Source organism: Manis javanica, chromosome 4 (genome assembly GCF_040802235.1).
Source record: "Manis javanica isolate MJ-LG chromosome 4, MJ_LKY, whole genome shotgun sequence".
Lineage (NCBI taxonomy): Eukaryota > Metazoa > Chordata > Mammalia > Pholidota > Manidae > Manis > Manis javanica.
Genome location: NC_133159.1, coordinates 152,273,099 through 152,294,406, shown reverse-complemented (window position 1 = coordinate 152,294,406; position 21,308 = coordinate 152,273,099). Strand labels below are relative to the sequence as shown.

Sequence of the window (21,308 nt, the reverse complement as noted above, 5' to 3'; positions counted from 1 at the left end):
AATCTCTCTACTCATTTAAGTTTCCTCCATGTCTTTTAATTCCATGTCTTTTAACTGAAGTTCTAAGACACCCATATTATCAAGTCCCCCACAAATACACACCATTGCAGTCACTGTACATCAGAATAGTAAGATGCTATAGTCACTACTTGTCTTCTCTGTGCTATACTGCCTTCCTGGTGATGCCCCTACATTATGTGTGTTAATCATAATACCCCTTAATTCTCTTCTCCTTCCCCGCTGACTGTACCCACTCCCTTCCCTTTTGGTAACCGCTAATCTCTTCTTGGGTTCTGTGATTCCGCTGCTGTTTTGTTCCTTCAGTTTTGCTTTATTGTTATACTCCACAAATGAGTGAAATCATTTGGGACTTCTCGTTCTCCACCTGGCTTATTTCACTGAGCATAATTCCCTCCAGCTTCATCCATGTTGTTGCAAATGGTAGAATTTGTTTTCTTCTTATGGCTGAATAATATTCCATGTGTGTATACATACCACATCTTCTTTATCCATTCATCTACTGGTGGACACTTAGGTTGCTTTCATATCTTGGCTATTGTACATAGTGCTGCAATAAATGTAGGGGTGCATATGTCTTTTTGAGTCAAGGACTTTGTTTTCTTTGGGTAAATGCCTAGGAGTGGAATTCCTGGGTCAAATGGTATTTCTATTTTTAGTTTCTGGAGGAACCTCCATATTGCCTTCCACAACGATTGAACTAATTTACATCTCACCAACAGTGTAGGAGGGTTCCCCTTTCTCCACATCCTTGCCAGCATTTGTTGTTTCTTTTGGATGTTGGCCATCCTAACTGGTATGAAGCGATATCTCATTGAGGTTTTAATTTGCATTTCCCTGATGATTAGTGATGTGGAGCATCTTTTCATGTGCCTGTTGGCCATCTGAATTTCTTCTTTGGAGAAGTCTGTTCAGATTCTATGCCTATTTTTGAATTGGGCTATTTGCTTTTTTAGATGTTGAAGCATTGAGTTCTTTATATATTTTGGAAGTTAACCTCTTGTCGGGTATGTCATTTACCAATATATTCTCCCATACAATAGGATGTCTTTTGTTTTGATGATGGTGTCCTTTGCAGTACAGAAGCTTTTTAGTTTGATGTAGTCCCATTTGTTCATTTTTGCTTTTATTTCCCTTGCCCGAGGAGATGTGTTCCAGAAAAAGTTGCCTGTGTTTATATTCAAGAGAGTTTGGCTATTTTCTTCTCAGAGTTTTATGATTTCATGACTTACATTCAGGTCTTTGATCCATTTCAAGTTTACTTTTGTATTTGGAGTTAGACAATAATCCAGTTTCATTTCTCTTCCATGTAGCTGTCCAGTTTTGCCAATACCTGTTGTTGAAGAGGCTGTCATTTTTCTATTGTATGTCCATGGCTCCTTTATCATATATTAATTGGCTGTATGTGTGTGGGTTTATATCTGGGCTCTCTATTCTATTCCATTGACCTGTGGGCCTGTTCTTGTGCCAGTACCAAATTGTTTTAATTGCTGTGGCTTTATAGTAGAGCTTGAAGTTGGGGAGTGAAATCCCCCAGTTTTATTCTTCCCTCTCAGGATTACTTTGGCTATTCTGGGTCTTCTGTGGCTCCATAGGAATTTTAGAACTATTTGTTCTCGTATGTTGAAGAATGCTGTTGGTATTTTGATAGGTTTTGCATTGAATCTGTAGATTGCTTTAGACAGGATGGCCATTTTGACAATATTAATTCTCCCTATCTATGAGCAGGGGATGTATTTCTATTTATTGGTGTCTTCTTTAATTTCTCTCCTGAGTGTCTTATAGTTTTTAGGGTCTTATACCTCCTTGGTTAGGTTTATTCCTAGGTATTTTATTCTTTTGATCCACTTGTGAATGGAAATGTTTCCCTGATTTCTCTTTCTGCTAGTTCATCGTTAGTGTATAGAAATGCAACAGATTTCTGTGTATTAATTTTGTATCCTACAGCTTTGCTAAATTCAGTTATTCTAATAGTTTTAAAGTGGATTCTTTTGGGTTTTTTATGTGCAATATCATGTCATCTGCAAACAGTGACACTTTAACTTCTTCTTTACCAATCTGGATGCCTTTTATTTCTTTGTGTCATTGGATTACTGTGGCTAGGACCTCTAGAACTATGTTGAATAAAAGTGGTGAGAGTGGGCATCCTTGTCTTGTTCCCCATTTTAGATGAAAAGCTCTCAGCTTTTCACTGTTAAGTCTGATGTTGACTATGGGTTTGTTATTTATGGCCTTTGTTATGTGGAGGTACTTGCCCTCAATACCCATTTCATTGAGAGTTTTTATCATCAATAGTTGTTGAATTTTGTCAAATGCTTTTTCAGCATCTATGGAGATGATCATGTGATTTTTGTCCTTTTTGTTGGGTGTAGTGGATGATGTTCATAGATTTTTGAGTATTGTACCATTCTTGCATCCCTGGAATAAATCCCACTTGATCATGAGGAATGATCTTTTTGATGTATTTTTGAATTCGGTTTGCTAATATTTTGTTGAGTATTTTTGCCTCTATGCTCATCTGGGATATTGTTCTGTAGTTTTCTTTTTTTGTGGTGTCTTTGCCTAGTATTGGTTTTAGAGTGATGCTGACTTCATAGAATGAATTTGGAAGTATTCCCTCCTCTACTACTTTTTTTGAAAACTTTAAGGAGCATGGGTATTAGGTCTTCTCTAAATATTTGTTAAAATTCAGCAGTGAAACGATTTGGACCAGGAATTTTTTCTTAAGTAGTTTTTTGATGACCAGTTTGATTTCATTGCTGGTAATTGATCTGTTCATATTTTATGTTTCTTCCTGGATCAGTCATGGAAGGTTATGTTTTTCTACAAAGTTATCCATCTCTTCTAGGTTATCCACTTTGTTAGCATATAATTTTTCATAGTATTCTCTAATAATTCTTTGTATTTCTGTGGTGTCTGTAGTGATTTTTCCTTTCTCATTTCTGATTCTGTTTATGTGTGTAGACTCTTTTTTTCTTGATTAGTTGGCTAGGGATTTATCTATTTTGTTTATTTCCTCAAAGAACCAGCTCCTGGTTTCATTGATTCTTTCTATTGTTTTATTCTTCTCAATTTTATTTATTTATGCCATCATCTTTATTATGTTCCTCCTTCTACTGACTTTGGGCCTCATTTGTTCTTCTTTATCTAGTTTCATTAATTGTGAGTTTAGACTGTTCATTTGGGTTTGTTGGTCTTTCTTGAGATAAGCCTGTATTGCTATATACTTTCCTCTTAGAACTGCCCTCACTGCATCCCACTGAACTTGGAGTGTTGAGTTGTTGTTTTCATTTGTCTCCATATATTGCTTGGTTTGCGTTTTAAATTGGTCACTGATCCATTGATTATTTAGGAGCATGTTGTTAAGCCTCCAAGTGTTTGTGGGCTTTTTTGTTTTCTTTACATATTTTATTTCTAGTTTTGTACCTTTGTGGTCTGAGAAGCTAGTTGGTACAATTTCAATCCCTCTGAATTTACTGATGCTCTTTTTGTGCCCTAGTATGTGATCTCTTCTGGTAAATGTTCCATATGCACTTGAGAAGATTGTGTATCCTGCTGCTTTTGGGTGGAGTGTTCTGTAGATGTCTACTAGGTCCATTTGTTCTAATGTGTTGTTCAGTGCCTCTGTCTCATTACTTATTTTCCATCTGGTTGATCTGTCCTTTGGAGGGAGTGGTGTGTTGAAGTCTCCTAAAATGAATGCATTGTATTATATTCCCTCTTTAATTCTGTTAGTGTTTGTTTCACATATGTAGGTGCTCCTGTGTTGGGGCCATAGATATTTATAATGGTTATATCCTCTTGTTGAATTGACCCCTTTATCATTACATAATGTCCTTCTTTGTCTCTTTTTACTTTGTTTTGAAGTCTATTTTGTCTGATATGATTACTGGAACTCCTGCCTTTTTCCCCTATTATTTGCATGAAATATCTTTTTCCATCCCTTCACTTTTAGTTTGTGTATGTCTTTGGTTTGAAATGAGTCTGTTGTAGGCAACATATAGATGTGTCTTGTGTTTTCATACATCCTGCCACACTGTGTCTTTTGAGTGGTGCATGCGGCCCATTTAAATTTAGGGTGATTATCAAAAGATATGTACTTATTGCCATTGCAGGCTTTAGATTTGTGATTACCAAATTATCAAGGTCACCTTTTTTACTAACTGCAGTCTAACTCAACTCTCTTTTTATGCTAATACAAACAGAAGCTAAAGGTTCTTTCTATTTTTCTCCCTTGTTTTTCTTCCTTCTGCACTCTTTTATATGTTAGGTGCCATATTCTGTACTCTTTGTATATCCCTTGACTATTTAATTTTGCATTTGCTTAGTAATTAATTGGTCTGCTTCCTTTACTACAGTTTTATTTTCCCTGGTGATAGCTATTTAGCCTTAGATGCACTTCCATCTAGAGCAGTCCTTTTAAAATACACTGTCAAGACTGTTTGTGGCAGTAAATTCCCTCAACTTTTGCTTATCTGGTAATTGTTTAATCCCTCCTTCAAATTTAAATGATAATATTGCTGGGTAGAGTATTCTTGGTTTGAGGCCCTTCTGTTTCATTGCATTAAATATACCACTCCCTTCTGGCTTGTAAGGTTTCTGCTGAGAAGTCTGGTGATAGCCTGATAATTTTTCCTGTGTAAATGATATTTTTTCTCTCTATGGCTGCTTTTAATGCTCTGCCCTTGTCCTTGATATTTGCCATTTTAATTATTATATGTCTTGGTGTTGTCTTCCTTGGGTCCCTTATGTTCTGAGATCAGTTCACTTCCATGGCTTGAGAGACTATTTCCTTCCCCAGACTGGGGAAGTTTTCAGCAAGTATTTCCTCAAAGAGACTTTCTATCCCTTTTTCTCTCTCTTCTTCTTCTGGTGCCCCTATAATGTGAATATTGTTCCTTTTTGATTGGTAACACTTTTCTAGTTCTCAGGTGTTATGTATTTATCTATCTAATATTGACATTCCTAGAGATCTTTTTTCTCTGTGTCTCTCAGCTTCTTTGTATTCCTGTTCTCTATTTTCTATTTCATTTACCTTCTCCTCTATGTCTTCTGATCTGCTTTTAAATCCCCCCATTGTATGTTTCATTTCAGATATGTTTTTCAAAATTTCTGTCTCCTTCTTGAGGTCATCCCTGATATCCTGAATATTTTCTATAGCTCTGTGAGCATGTTTATGATTTTTATTTTGAAATCTTTATCAAGAAGATTGGTGATTTTAGTTTCATTGAGCCCTCTTTCTGGTGTTTTTGGGATTTTGATTTGTACCAGTTTCTTTTGTCATTTTGTATTTCTAATGGTTACTATAGAATAATAACTTTGTGTAGGCAGCACCCTCTATTGCTCTGAAGCTCTACACTCAAGCTGCCCAGCACCTGGAGCGATGCCAGGGGTCACAGGTAGCTGTGCTATTGCCTGCTGGAAAGAAAGAGCTCTTTCCTGCTTCCCAGCTGTAGTGCCTGCCTCCACTGCCAGGGCCAGTGGGCCAAGCATGCAGGAAGCATCTGCTACATTAAGCCCCTGTAGCTTCCATAGGTAGGGCTTCCCTTCTGCAGGCCTGGTGCAATGGCAGGGGCTGCAGATTCAAGAACTGGTGCCATCTGGGAGGAAGGAGCAGCAGTCTGCATATCGCAGTGGGAGGCCTCAGCACTGCATTGCCTGTCAAGGGGATGGGGCGCCTGAGACTCCTAAAAGTTCTTAAACTGCTGGGCTGATTTTTGCCTGGTAGATTTTGTCCACCTGTTCCTTCTCCTGAGCAGCAAGCTCTGTGTAATCCATGCCCCTGTCACAGCCCTCTCGCTGTTGGGAAGTCTTTCAAAGCACCCACCTTTCTTTCATCCCAGAACAGTCAGTTATGAGTACCTGTTCTCCACAAGTGACTGGAATCTCAGTCTCTCTGAGTGTTCTGCCTGTCTTTGCTTTCCAACCCCTCTAATCTTCAGAGCACCATGGGAATGTGGGTTTTTGCTCCCGGAGGAGATATCCAGAGGTGGGTGTTTAGTAGTCCTGGGCTTCCACTCCCTTCCCACTACGTTTTTCTTCCTTCTGCCTGTGAGCTTGGTTGGGGGAGGGCTTGTGTCCTGCCAGATGGCAGCTTTGCTACTTTACCCTGTCCATGAGGCCTTCTCTTTTCCTCAGATGTAAGCCATTTGTTGCAGTCTTTCTTTCTGGTTTCTCTTTCAGGATTAATTATATTTCCTGTATTTTCATATTATGTGTGGTTTTGGGAGGAAGTTTCTGCCTCATTTCTCTTGCCACCATCTTTTTCCCCTCTCAGGTGTTACATATTTATCTACCTAATGTTGACTGCATCACAGAGCATTGCTTTTTTCCTGCCAAACAGCTTTCAAAGCTACCATATCGACTTTTGATGAGGAAGAGGAAAGGTGGCTTACAACATAAGTGAAGTGGGGAGTTCAGAGTGTTTTGTATGAATGAGTATATGCAAAGCTTTCTTAGCTACCACAAAGAAATATTCGTATTCCAAATTAGAAATTTACTTCCTTCTTACCAATAAGATTTTAGGACAGGTGTGAATGTGTTTAGTCTGTGATATTTTGATAGCAAAAGCAAAGTGCAATGATAATTGTGCAAGGTCTTCTACATGTCAATAATTTCCTGCTTGTGACTTCAGATCAAAATGTTGTGCAATAGACATTATAACTTACAGTTTATAAGATTTCTCTTGCTGTATTCTGCTTGTCAACACACAGAAGATATCCCTGTAAATATTGGCTTCCTTTTTTTTCCACTTAAATCCATAATAAGCATACATTTTATTTTACCACACTCACATATATAATTGACACAAAATTCTCAAATCATTACTTATCTTTTCTACATCATCACATTCTTATTTAATACTGAACTCTATTTCATTAAATATTTGGTCTTACAGTTCATTAGTGGGTCATATACCACAGTTTGAAAAATACTACAAAAGTTACCGCTTGTCAAGCAGCCCATAAGGAACAAATAGAGAAATCTCATTATTGTGTGGTATAAATCCCAATTTGGAGCAACTGAGTGCTTAAAAAACAGTCTGTTCCTCATCTGAAGCATATTAATTGATCTGTGGCTGAAGATGCTGACTATTCATGGAGGTGGGGGATTCCACTGTGGTTACCCCTCAACCATCTTTGTTTCTTCTCAATTTCTTCACAAACAAGAGTCAGTTTTATAATTCATCTATAGGGACTGTGTTTTTTTTCCTCATATATTTCCCTTTTTTTGGCTTGTGTTTTCCTTATCTTTTAAAAATATTTTTGATGAAGCAAGATGAACACATAGTAAAGTACAAAAATCTCAAGTATGTAACTAAATGAATTTCTACCAGCATCTCATGTGTAATCACCACTCTAAAGGCTCCTTTGTGCCAACTTCCTAGTCAGCTGCCACTCCCACCTTTATAGTGAAGCCACTATTCTGACTATATCGTATAGGTTACTTTTCCCTATTCTTAACATCATAATAAATAGAATCATACAATATGTACTCTTTTATAACTAGTTTATTTTTTTTCATCATTTTATCTAATTCAAGATTTCTTGAGATGTTGTCTTTTAAGAATAAAGAATTGATGAGTCAATATAAGGCAGTTCTACTTTTGTTTAGTTGACAAAAAATTCTTGTTTGGGAATAATATGGCATGTAGAACCAAAAATATAATTATCTTACTGTGATTCTAATCATCATTGCTTTATTAAAAATTCATACAGTGCTACACCTGCTGCTGGCACAAGGTTACACACAGGAAGAGCAAGGTTGGAGCCTGCATTTAGTGGAATTCCAAATTTAGCAACAGCAGACTATAGTCCATTATAATATGATGGGTTTACCACACTAATCAAGTATCCTAAATGGACTGTCTTAAAATCACATTAAGAACACTGTAAATTCCCTAATTGTAAACTTTTCACAATTTGTGTTCTTGCTGAATGGATTTAGTGGATTGCCACCAGCATTTTAACAAGTGAAATAGAATAGAATGGAAAATATCAAAGTGAACAATATGTGGTATGAGTACCATATCATGAGCGACTTATACTGGGTCATGATAGAAATAGTATTTCTCTCTATGTGTAGCAGTAAATACTTTATAGCAACTTTATTAGATACTCATCTGTAAAACATTAAATATATATTGAATAACTACAATGTGCATGAAATTGTGTTAGGTACTCTGGCACATGTTACTCAAATAAATAAACCTTGAGCCTGTCCCTCAAGAAACTTAGGGTATAGTGTAAGGAAAATCATGTACACAAATAACTATAGTTAAAATATATATTTCTTGATAAAGCCATAGTAATAATAGAACTTAGACTATTCAGAGGAGATTCATAGCAGAGCTGGCATTGGACTGAATTTTGAGTGATAAATAGGATTTTATCTGCTCAAGAGATGAACAGAGAGTGATGAGAGTATTTGCATGAACAAAAAATATATGGTAAGGAAAGAGTAATCTATTTTTTAAAATGTAATTGGGTACATGCAGTTCAGTGAAGGAAGTTAGGACTGAAAGGATAAATGTTAAACTTAGAAGTCTGTACTTTACTAGTAGTCAGTGAAGAGCCATCAGTGAGAATAATGACATAATCATAGTAATATTTTAGAAATAGTAATCATATAATAATTTTGGTTATCTTGGAAGGGAATGAAACCAGTAGGTAGTCTAGATAAGGGGACAAAGGAAAAGATTCCAAATAGAGAATAATAAAAGAATTAAGTTACTATGAATGGGAAGAGAATGGAAAGGAATGGAAAGACAGATCTATGATATTTATTAAAAAAACAAGTATATCATACAAAAGTCTTGCATTTGGATGTAAGAACCAAGGGAAAATTAAATAAAGGTAACTTCAGAGTTTTGATTAGGATGATTAATAATATGATGGTACCATTAATAGAAGGGAAATAAGAAAGGTGGAGATGAAAATGTCGGGTAATGTTTTAGAGTAAATTCAAGATGCTGACAGCTATGAATAACAAAAGGCCACTAGAAGGAAGGAATTGGACACCGGGAGAGGGATTTGAGAATGTTGGGGGGATGGTAGTTGAAGCTTAACACTGATTGTTCAGTACTTGTACAGAAGAAGGGAGAAAGAGACAAACTTTGAGGAAACTTCCCTTTCCCCATTTAAGGAGTTGAAATGAAATTAAATCATTAGAAACAGCCTAAATATTCTGAAGGGTAGATGAGATAGTGGTATATCAAAAACTATGGAAAAGGAAGTTTCAAGAACAAATGCCTTAAGCAGTGTTACATGTAACAAAGAGCTTAAGAAAGTTGATGGAGAGGACATTTATTTTGTCAAATAGCAATTTATTGGTAACATTGCAAGTATTATTTTTGAAATGTGGGGATGGGAGGAAATGTGTGAAGCAAAATATAAGCAGTTAAGAGGAGTGAGCAGGAGAAATGGAAAGAGAAAATAAGGGAACACAGAAATTTTAAGGAAAAGACATAATTGAATGGGTTCCTAATGGAAGGCTTTGTTAATAGAGTTAGAGTGACATAGAGGTTGTTGGTTTTTCTGTTTAAGATGAATTGAGGTTGGGAATGTGGCAAGTGGAATAGTGGCTAAAAATTTAGGATAGTGGAGCCACAGTGAAAGGGGGGTTTAGATCAGACCTAGTCAGCACAGTCCAATAACTGCCTACAGTGTCTCTTGGTATCTCTGTAGGAGACTTGAAAAAGCAAAGGGGAAATGATTTACATTGTAATTTACCAGGTATTACAGAGATCTAGGGGCCTTAGGATCTCAAATGATATGGGGAGAACCAGACAGGAAAGAAATGTGGAATCTAAGAAAGGAAGAAGTATGAAGTCCTGAGTTGGAGGTAGATTAGAAAACAGATACCTATCTGGAATCATCGAAGTTAAAAAGCAACAATTCTTTTTATTTGCTGCTTGCTTAGTTGAAGCATATTTGAACTCTTTTAAAAAGTCACCAAGCATAAAGAGGCTTTTCAAAGAATTCACAAGTAACATCTCTGGCCAGTTCTCTGGCTATCAGTTTTTGCTGCTTAGCCTAAAATAGCAGTAGCATTATAACACTTTATTTTTTTTAAGTCGTGGTTGTTCTATGAGTATTCTAGTGTTTTGCCTTCCACAATGGTATCATGGGTTCTTTTAAGCCTGATTTACTACATGTTTTAAGCTCAAAAGTTTATGATCACATCCCTAAAATCCCAACCCATATTTTCTCAAAGTAAATTATTAGAGCTCTTTCTCTAGATATCATTTAAATTTGAATTGTTTATTTCACTTGTTAGGATAACAAAATGAATGATGAGTAGCAGTATTTCCCAGAATGTGCTTTGCAGACTTTAGTCCCATGAGATGCAACAAAATAAATAAAGGCAACAGTTGTGAGGAGGTATAGTGTGGTAAAATAATTGAAAAACTGCAACAAGTTATTATGTTTCCTTTTGGGGTGTTCAGAATGCTAATTCACACATCAAGGCTGTTGGAAGCCCTTTAGGAAAGAAAGTTACTTTTTTTCAAAATCATACAATTCTCAAACTTACCTGACCACAAGGACTACTACTACAATCACCATCACCCAATTTTACTTGTGCACAAACTAGTTAACATCTTTGGAACACACTTTGGGAATTATAGTTACATTTGAAAATGTATTAACAAAAACTAGTCTAAAACAGTATAAGGATGAATTCTATTGTTGTGTGTTGAATACCTACTAATGAGTAGAATAACAGAGACAGATAAAGAGCATGAGTTCTGGAAAAAGGTGGCAGAGTAGGAAGGCAAGGCAGAAACCTCCAAAAAACACAAAGAAGAGGAAAATACACCAAATACAACTGCAGAACATGCCACATACACCTGAGGAAGAAGACAAAAACCACACAGAAAAGGGTAAAGTGGCAGAGCCAAGATGGAGCAGGACCCAAGCCCTCCTCCCACCCCAGCCTACCAGAGGGAGAAAGAGAAACAGAGCAGGGAGGGAGTGGAGCCCCGGACCTCTGCACACTTGGCCCTGGAGGTCTGCTCCAGGAGCACAGCCCACATTACACTGGGGTAATTAGCAGGATTGGTCACCAGCTGCAGGTGAAACACTCTGGGAAGCTGAGACTCCAGTCAGTGTGGTGGGTAGGCATGCTCTGCCAGTCCTGAGACCCAAAGCAGAGGCAGCAGCAGTGGGAGGGGTACCAGAGGGGTGAGGGTTGGATGGAACTCTTTGCTCAGAAGAAAGGGAAGGTGACATTACCTCCTCAGCCCTTCCTTGGCCTAAGAGATTGGGAACTCTCAGGAGTCCCAGATGCTCCATCCCCCTTGCTGGCAATGCAGCCCCAAGCTCCTCCCTGTGCCCATTGCCAGGAGCCAACTAACTAGGCCCAGCAACAGTGTCAGCAACAGGCAGAGGGAGAGCCTCTCAGCTTCCTTGGCTCCATTTCAGCCCAATGTGGAGGTAACTGCAGGAGCATGCCCTAAGAGCTCCTTCCTCCATGTGATTGTCCAAACCAAGTGCTATGTGTCTGGCCCAGGTAGAGCCGCATATTAGCCCACCAACCCCACTATCCCTGCAGCCCCACCATTGCTGTGGCCTCACCCAGAGTGAGCCCAACAGAGACTCCTAAGCTGATCACAAAGGCAGCAGCTGAAGCAAACTGCCAGCATAGACAGAAAGATGCCCTGCTCCCTGCATGCCAACAGGTGGGGCACCTGCAAAATAGAACCTGGCACTAGAAGGTAAAGAATTTAGAGCTCCTGAGCACCATAGGACACCTTCTTCATAAATCTATTACTCTATAAGCCAGAAAGCATAGCAGAGCCATCTAGTACAAAGGAAGAAACACAGAGACCCTGACAAAGTGAGTAGGCAGAGGAATATGATCCAAACAAAACTAAGACAGAACTCCAGAAAGAGGGCTAAATGAGATGGCAATCACCAATCTTCTTGATAAGGATTTCAAAATAAAAGTCATAAACATGCTCACGGATTTACAGAAAAGTTCACGATCTCAGGGAGGACTTCAACAAAGAGAAAAGCTGAAAAAGAGCCACTCAAGAGCTGAAAAATATAGTCTCTGAAATGAAACATACAATAGAGGGGATTCAGAGCAGATTAATTCAGGTAGAGGAGACTGAAATGAATAGAAATTAGAGAATAGGAAAATAAAGAAGCTGAGAAACAGAGAAAAAAAAGGATCTCTAGGAATGAAAGAATGAGAGAGCTATATGACCAATCCAGATGAAACAATATTCACATAATAGGGGTACCAGAAGGAGAAGGGAAAGACAAAGGGATAGAAAGTCTCTTTAAGAAAATAATTGTTGAAAGCTTCCCTAATCTAGGGAAGGAAATAGACATTCAGGTCATGGAAGCACAAAGATCCCTTAACAAAAGGAGCCCAGGAAGACAACACCAAAACATACAATAATTAAAATGGCAAAGATCAAGGCTAAAGACAGAGGGCTGAAAGCAGCCAGAGAGAGAAAAAAGATTACTTATAAAGGAAATCCCATCAGGCTATCAGCAGAAACTCTACAGGCCAGAGGCAAGTGACATGATATATTTAATGTACTGAAACAGAAGGACCTCAACCAAGAATCCTCTACCTAGCAAGTTTATCATTTAAATTTGAAAGAAGTATTAAACAATTTCCAGATAAATCAGAGTTGAAGGAATTTTCCATTAGTAAGTCAGTATTACAGGGAATGTTACAGGGACTGCTGTAGATGGAAATGACCCTAACATTAAATAGCTTCCACCAGTGAAAATAAACCCACAGTAAAGATAGTACACCAACTAATCACCAAGCAAGTACAAAATTAAAACAAAAAAAAAAAAGAAGCAAAATCAATACACAAACAATCAGTCAAGGGGTACACAAAAAGTGCAGATTATGACATCTAATACAAAAAATGTGGGGAAGGAAGAAAAGGGAAAAAGTACCTTTAGATTGTGTTTGAAATAGAGTACTCAGCAATACAAGATAGACTATTATATAGTAAGGAAGCTATTCTTAAACTTTTGGTAACCATAAAACTAAAGCCTAAAATAAATGCACACAAACACACACAAATTAATTAATTTCAAAAAAGAGAAATCTAATTACAACACTAAAGAATACCATCAATAACAAGAGAATATAAGGAAGAAAGGAACAGAAAAGAGCTATAGAAAAAAAACATCCAGAAAATGATGAAGTAATGGCAGTAAGTACATATCTTTCAATAATCACCTTAAACATAAATGGACTGAATGCACCAATCAAAAGACAGAGGCAGAATGGATAAGGAAATGACCCATCTATGTGCTGCCTACAAAAGGCTCATTTCAGACCCAAAGACATAAACAGACTTAAAGTAAAGGGATGGAAAAAGATATTCCATGCAAATAATAGGGAAAAGAAGGCAGTAGTAGCAGTACTTATATCAGAGAAAATAAATTTCAAATCAAAGAAAGTAATAAGACAAAGGATATTACATAATGATAAAGGTATCAGTCCCAACAAGAGGATATAACTATTATAAATATCTATGCACCCAACATAGGAGCACCTAAATATATAACACAAATACTGACAATTAAGGGGGGAAACATTGCAGCACGTTCATTTTAGGAGACCTTAGCACACCACTCACATCAATAGATCAAGCAGGCAGAAAATAAATAAGAAAACAGGCACTGAACTATACATTAGATCATATGGACTTAACAGATATCTACAGAACACCACCCGAAAGCATAAGGATACATATTTTTCTCAAGTACACATGGAACATTATCCACAATAGGTCACATACTAGGCCACAGGAAGAGCCCCAGTTAATTCAAAAAGATTGAAATTGTATCAGACATTTTCTCAGACCACAATTGTATGAAACTAGAAATAAATTACACCAAACAAAAAAGCCTACAAACACATGGAGACTAAACAGCATGCTTCTAAATAATCAATAGATCAATGAGCAAATTAAAACAAAAATCAAGCAGTACATGGAGACAAGTGAAAACAAAAACTCAATAGCCCAAAATCATCGGGAGGTGGTAAAAGCAGTTTTAAGAGGAAAGTACATAGCAATACAGGCTTACCTCAAGAAACAAGAACAATCCCAAATAAACAGTCTAAAAACATAATTAAAGTAACTAGAAAAAGAAGAACAAATGAAGCCAAAAGTCAGTAGAAGAAAGGACCTAATGAAGATCAGAGCAGATTTAAATAGAGAAGAATAAAAACAATAGGAAAAAAAATCAATGAAACCAGGAGCTGGTTCTTTGAGAAAATAAAATAGATAAGCCCCTAGCCAGACCTATCAAGAAAAGAAAGAGAATGTACACATGTAAACAGAATCAGAATTGAAGAAGGAATAATCACAAGAGATACTATGGAAATACAAAGAATTATTAGAGAATATTATGAAAAATTATATGCCAATAAATTGGACAACTTCCTACAAAAATACAACCTTCCAAAATTGACCCAGGAGAAAACAGCAAATCTGAACAGACCAATTACCAGAAACGAAATATAATTGTTAATCAAAAACAAAATCTATGTCCAGATTACTTAACATCTGAATTCTACCAAACACTTAAAGAGCTAATACTCATCCTTTTTAAAGTATTCCTAAAAGTAGAAGAGAAGGGAATACTTCCAAACTCATTCTATGAGGCCAGCATCACTCTAATACCAAAACCAAAGACACCATAAAAAAAACTACACACCAATATCCCTGATGAACATAGATGCAAAAATCCTCAACAAAATATTTACAAACTAAATCCAAAATACATCAAAAAGATTATCCAACCTGACCAAATGGGATTTATTCCAGGGATGCAAGGATGGTACAATATCTGTAAATCAATAAATATCATACACCACATTAAAAGAAAGAGAAAAACCACATGATTGTCTCAATAGATGCTGAAAAAACATTTGATAAAATTCAGCATCCATTCATGATAAAAACTCAGCAGAATGGGTGCAGAGGTGCACACCTCAACATAATAAAGGCCATATATGACAAACCCATAGCCAACATGGTATTTAATGGCAAAAAGCTGAAAGCTTTTCCTCTAAGATTGGGAACAAGGCAAGGATGCCCACTCTTAGCCACTTTTATTCAACACAGTACTGGAGGTCCCAGCCACAGCAATCAGACAAGATAAAGAGATAAAAGGCATCCAAATTGGTAAGGAAGAAGTTAAACTGTCACTATTTGCAGATGACATGATGTTATACATAGAAAATCCTAGAGAGTCCACCAAAAGCTACTAGAACTAATAACTGAATTCAGCAAAGTTGCAGGATACAAAATTAATACACAGAAATCTGTCACATTCCTATATACTAACAACGAGCTAACAGAAAGAGATATCAGAAAAACAACTTCATGTATAGTTGCATCAAAAAGAATAAAATACCTAGGAATAAACCTAACCAAGGAGGTGAAAGACCTATACTCTGTAAACTACAAGACACTTATGAGAGAAATTAAAGAAGATACCAATAAATGGAAATCTATCCCATGCTTATGGATAGGAAGAATTAATATTGTCAAAGTGGTTACCTTGCCCAAAGTTATTTACAGATTCAGTGCAATCCCTATCAAAATACCAACAGCATTTTTCAATGAACTAGAACAAATATTTAATTTGGAAGCAAAAAGGACCCCAAATAGCCAAAGCAATCCTGAGAAAGTAAAAAACAAAGCTGGGGGGATTATGCTGCCTGACTTCAAGCTCTACTACAAAGGTACAGTAATCAAAACAATTTGGTACTGGCACAAGAACAGATGCACAGATAAATGGAACAGAATAGAGAGCCTACATATAAACCCATGCATATATGGTCAATCAATATACGATGAAGGAGCTGTGAATATGCAATGGGGAAAATGACAGCTTCTAACAGCTGGTGGTGGCAAAACTGGACAGCTACATGTAACAGAATGAAACTGGATTACTGTCTAACTCCATACACAGAAGTAAACTCAAAATGGATCAAAGACCTGAATGTAAGTCATGAAACCATAAAACTCATAGAAGAATACATAGGCAAAAATCTCTTGAATATAAGCACGAGCAACTTTTTTCCTGGATACATCTCCTTAGGCAAGGGAAACTAATAAAATAAACAAGTGGGACTACATCAAACTGACAAGCTGCTGTTCTGCAAAAGACACCAACAGAACAAAAAGGCATCCTACATGCTGGGGGAATATATTCATAAATGACTCATCTGATAAGAGGTTAATATCCAAAATAAAGAACTCATGCCTCAACAACCAAAAAACAAATAACCTGATTAAAAAATGGGCAGCAGACCTGAACAGGCACTTCTCCAAAGAAATACAGATGGCCAACAAGCACATGAAAAGATGCTTCTCATCACTAATCACCAGGAAAATGAAAATTAAAAGCACAATGAGATATCACCTCACACCAGTTAGAATGGCCATTACCAAGAAGACAAGAAACCTCAAATAATGGTGAATATGTGGAGAAGTAGGAACTTTTCTACACTGTTGGTGGGAATTCAAATTGGTGCAGCCACCATGGAGAGCAGTATTTAGGTTCCTCAAGAAAATAAAAATAGAAATACTATTTGACCTAGTAATTCCACTCTTAGGAATTTACTGGAAGAAAACAAAATCCCTGGCTTGAAAAACTACATGCACCACTATGTTTATTGCCGCATTATTTTCAATAGCCAAGATATGGAAGCAACTTAAGTGTCCATCAATAGATGAATGGGTAAGGAAAATGTAGTACATACACACAATGGAATATTATTCAGCCATAAAAAGAAAAATCCTTCCATTTGCAATATCATGGATGGATTTGAGAGTATTATACTCAGTGAAATAAGCCTAGTAGAGAAAGACAAATACCATCTGATTTCACTTATTTGTGGAATATAAAAATAGTACAAAACAGAAGGAACAAAACAGTAGTAGACTCATAGAGACTGAAAAGTGACTAGTGGTTACCAAGAGTGAGAGGTTAGGGTAGGTTTGGTGGGGAAGGGGAAGGGGATAAAGGGACACAATAATTCACAAACACAATGTAAGCACAAATGTGCACTGTGGCGTATATTTGAAATGAACATAAGATTGTATATTAACAGTACTTTAAAAAAAATGAAATATGAGATCATGTAAATTATGGACAGTGGCTCTAGATACCCAGGAGAAACTGTCAGGCCAAAAGGAGCCAGTAGTGTTTAAGGAAGATATTTCTCTTAAAACTTGAGGAATGACTCCTACTTATGTTATTCTAGGATTTACAAAGCAAATCTGAGTTTATCATATCCATTCCACCATGATTTTTCTTGGGTGGTTAGTAAAAATCACAGACTAATATCAGACCTTCATGGGAATATTGAAATAGCCATTTATAAACTACAAAACCTTAGGCAAGTTAGTAACCTTTTGAGCCTGTTTCATCTTTTGTAATATGGAGATAAGGTTATAGTAAGAATATAAATGGAATAAAGGTAATCCTTCTAAATGTGTCTGCACATAGTAAATTCCTAATAAGCTATTCATATTATTTTTATTGTTTTTTACTGCATTCACCTCTCCTATCCAAAGGGCCCTGCCGTCTTACATAGCTGTCACTTTCTCCACTTAATCCTTTAAATTATATTTTCTATTGTTTTTTTTTTAGTTCTGTTATAATCTCCCTGTAGATGACTATAATTCAACTTGGATTTTTATCTCTGATTAGATTGTCATTGTTTTTCATTTTGTATTAACTGTCAGAGATCATACTAGGAAAGAAATTGTCATCTGTGCCATGTTTTGTCATTACCTGTGTATGAATTATTAATATCTTAAATCCACAGTTTCTGTGCAGGAATCTTCAAGCTGTTTGACTGTTACATTACACTTCATTTGATTAAAACAAGACACATAATTGATAAATATACTTTACTGGGTTCACATAAACTACCTCAGTTAACAATGTCCTGCCTCTTGTCAGCCTTAGTCACTACCATGTACTTGGAGTGGATGTCTTTGGGGAATAGTTTAAATTGGAAACTTATAAAATCTTTTTGACATTATAAACACAGTCTTTGTTTTTTAAACAAAAAACAAAGTTTTTTATTATTAAAATAATCATATTATTAAAATAATCATAAAGATGACAAGAAAGTCTGTATATCTTATAACCTCTTAAATTCCATTATAAGCAACAAGAATGTAAATAAATGAAGTTACCCCAGATTACTTTAATACTTTCTTTTATCAAATAAAATGACTCCAAAGTAAGAAACTGAATTTTGTTATTGGAATGCAAAACCTGAAAACTCATCAGAAAGGCCTTTTACGTTAGTTCTTATAATTAGCATCTAATGCATAACTTTTCTCTTATGTTTTAATGTTGACAGCATCTTCCCTGTGATTCCTTAGAAGCAGATGAAAAGGAAAGACTTAAGCGTGAAAGACATGATGCCTTGGAAGAAGTGAATACACTTAAGGTAAATCTCCAATTTAGCTTCCTCACATTTTGTTTAGAAAATAATAAAACAAAGAAAATGATCTATTATATTTTTAAGAAATAAATGTCAAATATTTAATGTTAATATTGATATGATATTGGTGTCTATTATTAGAAATAAACATCAAATATTAGAAGTAAATATCAATTCTCTACAGGCCTGTTGAACAAGTAAATATCAAATATTTGATGTTACTGTTGATATAATACTGATACCATATTTGTTTCTTCAGTAGGCCTTTAGAGAGTTCATTATTTAGCTCACATACTTACTCTTTTTGTTTCACAATATCCATGTAAGCAGTATTAACAGCAGTTTTTGCTCGTACCTTCTCATCTGGCTACTTCTCACCACTGTTTTTTCCTCACGCTGGTGGCAAGGATGAGGATCCAACAGAGACTGGATGAGGAGCCCATAAAGAAACCCATGGCAACTTAGGATCCTCCAATGTTCATTAGGAAATACATTTCTCCCATGTTCATCGGCATTCTTTAGACATCTTGTTTTATTAACATAATTTGGAATTAAGACAAGATGATTTAAGGGAAGAAAAAACACAGTATGTCCCAAATATACTTTAAGATTTTAATTCTCTTAATAAATTTTCATTCTGTTTTTAGTAAAATATTAAATTTAAATTACCCTTATTTTTACAGAACCCATTATATTTTCCAAATCTTCAAGATAAGCAACATGACCACTTGATTTACTATTAATACACCATAAGAATGTATTTTAAAGTACCTTTAATTATCTTCTGAAATAAGTAAAATTCTTAAAGAGAAATAATTAAATATTAATTTAATTTTTATTAGAGCAAAGTATTTACACCAAAAAAAAAATTTCTTACCTTAGTTTTTAAATTCCAACCTCTAGAGGAAACCATTGTTAAACATATCTTATTTATCTTTTCAGAGACTTTCTCTGTATAGCCATATATTTTTTTAAAAAGTTGTATTTTAACTTTTACATAATTGCTTCATACATTGTAACCTTTTTTACAACTTGTCCTCTTTTTTTTGTTTTTCTTAGCATTTACCCTGGGCTACTTTCCAGGTTAATATGTACAGATCTACCAAATTTTTCTTAGTGTAGGTTACTTAGCCAGTTCCGTATTAATGAATATTTAGGCTATTTCCAATTTTTTGTTATTAAAAATAATCCCATCATAAATAGCTTTGTAGATACATCTTTGGGCAACTCTACAATTATAAAAGTACAAATTGAATAAATTCCTGAAAGTGGAATTGCTTTATCAAAAGGTAGGGACACATAAATTTTATGTATGTTACCAAATTCCCTTTCAAAAGGTCTTACCAACTCATGTTCTTTCTAAATATATACGAGTATTCCATAGCTAAAGAAATATTTTATATACCTCCTTTTACAACTTTGAAACCATTACCTTTACACATTTCTTAGTATAACAATTAAGAGTTAAGAAGAGAAATAAAATTTAATTTTAAAGATAAGTTGACAGTAGTTTCTTCCTATTCTCTGAGAAAACATCCCCAATATTGGTTATCTTAGTAAGAGCAATTTTATAAAATTCATCTCTTCATAAATGGTTAAATCTTTGGTTCTTCAGAATTTTCAGAGACTTTCAGATCTTTGTCATTTCCTTAATATTTATCATTATTAAATGCAATGATAAATTCATTTTTTTATTTGAATATCTGTTAATTGCTAGAATTTTAATTTAAAAATGTATTCATGTAAAATTTAGATAAGGCTACTCTGAGGAGCTAGTCAGTAAGTCAGCATTCACATTTAAGGTTTATGAAATGTAATTGAGCATGTCCTAATGTGACAAAATCAGAAATCCAAGATATAACATATAATTTCCTTTACCTATAAAACTATCTAATGCTGAGAACCAGTTGTTTAGCTATACAAAGGAATGTATAAAGCAATAAATATTTCATTTGAGATAACATTTGTACTTTCAGATTTTTTACTTGAATATATACACACACAAAAATAAGGTTGTTAAATGAAGTTCATAGAAAGTGTAGATGTTCTCTCATTGCTTCCCATTATCCTGCTATATCTCTATTCTTCATGTCTGATTTGAGGTACAGATAAAAATGAAACCAAGATAATTTGATTGCAATGACTAATTTTTATTTTGCAAGAATGATTTTTAAGAGTGCTGTGAGCTTTACTTAAGTTAAAGCCTTTCTGCAGAGTTGAAGTTGCCACTGCTTTGCAAAGCTGACTGAAAGCTTCTTCCATTTACAGATGCAAGAACTAGGACACAGAGAGTGCAGGTAACTTGCCAGACCATAAAAGTATGGAAGCCAGCAATTTCTTGGCACCTGGTCTGTGGCAGATTCATTAGACTCTGCTATGTTATATTCATCTTCATATACCTTCATTTCATTTCTCAGACAAGAATGAGTTGAAATATCCCAGAAAGCAGATTGCCTCTTATAAACATTGCAATGTTGCCATGAATATTTACCACTCAGTTTAATCTTCAAGCAATTCCTCTGCTCTAGTTTATAGTAAAATAGTTCTTAAATAACTCCTAGTATTTCTAATTTGATCAATAAAATGTGGATTTTTTTATGATATATTTAGCAAAATTGAACTTTTCGGGATATATGCGTAATTTTAAGTTCAAAGATAATTGATATGCATGTGTAATATTATTCTGCCTTAATAACTATTACTCCATATTTTAGTTATACCAGTTATATTTTCATTTTATGGATAATCTTCCAAGAATTAACTAAATAAGGAAAATAATAGCTAACCTTGTTTCGTATGTCCTCTTCAGTAGAGGAACAGACCTTCTAAGCTAT

The 21,308-nt window shown here is 35.4% G+C and overlaps 1 protein-coding gene across 8 annotated transcripts in view; it reads left to right on the top strand.

Annotated features, from left to right (window-relative positions):
• Positions 1-21,308, top strand: part of STXBP4 (syntaxin binding protein 4) — a 174,895-nt gene that overhangs the window by 49,207 nt on the left and 104,380 nt on the right. For all 8 annotated transcript variants that reach the window (XR_012130687.1, XM_073235410.1, XM_073235411.1 and 5 more), the window contains one exon: positions 18,391-18,480. Coding sequence is in view for 7 of the 8 variants with exons in the window: in XM_073235410.1 (XP_073091511.1) it covers positions 18,391-18,480 (90 nt within the window). In the remaining variant the exon portion in view is untranslated. The remainder of the gene's footprint in view (positions 1-18,390; positions 18,481-21,308) is intronic.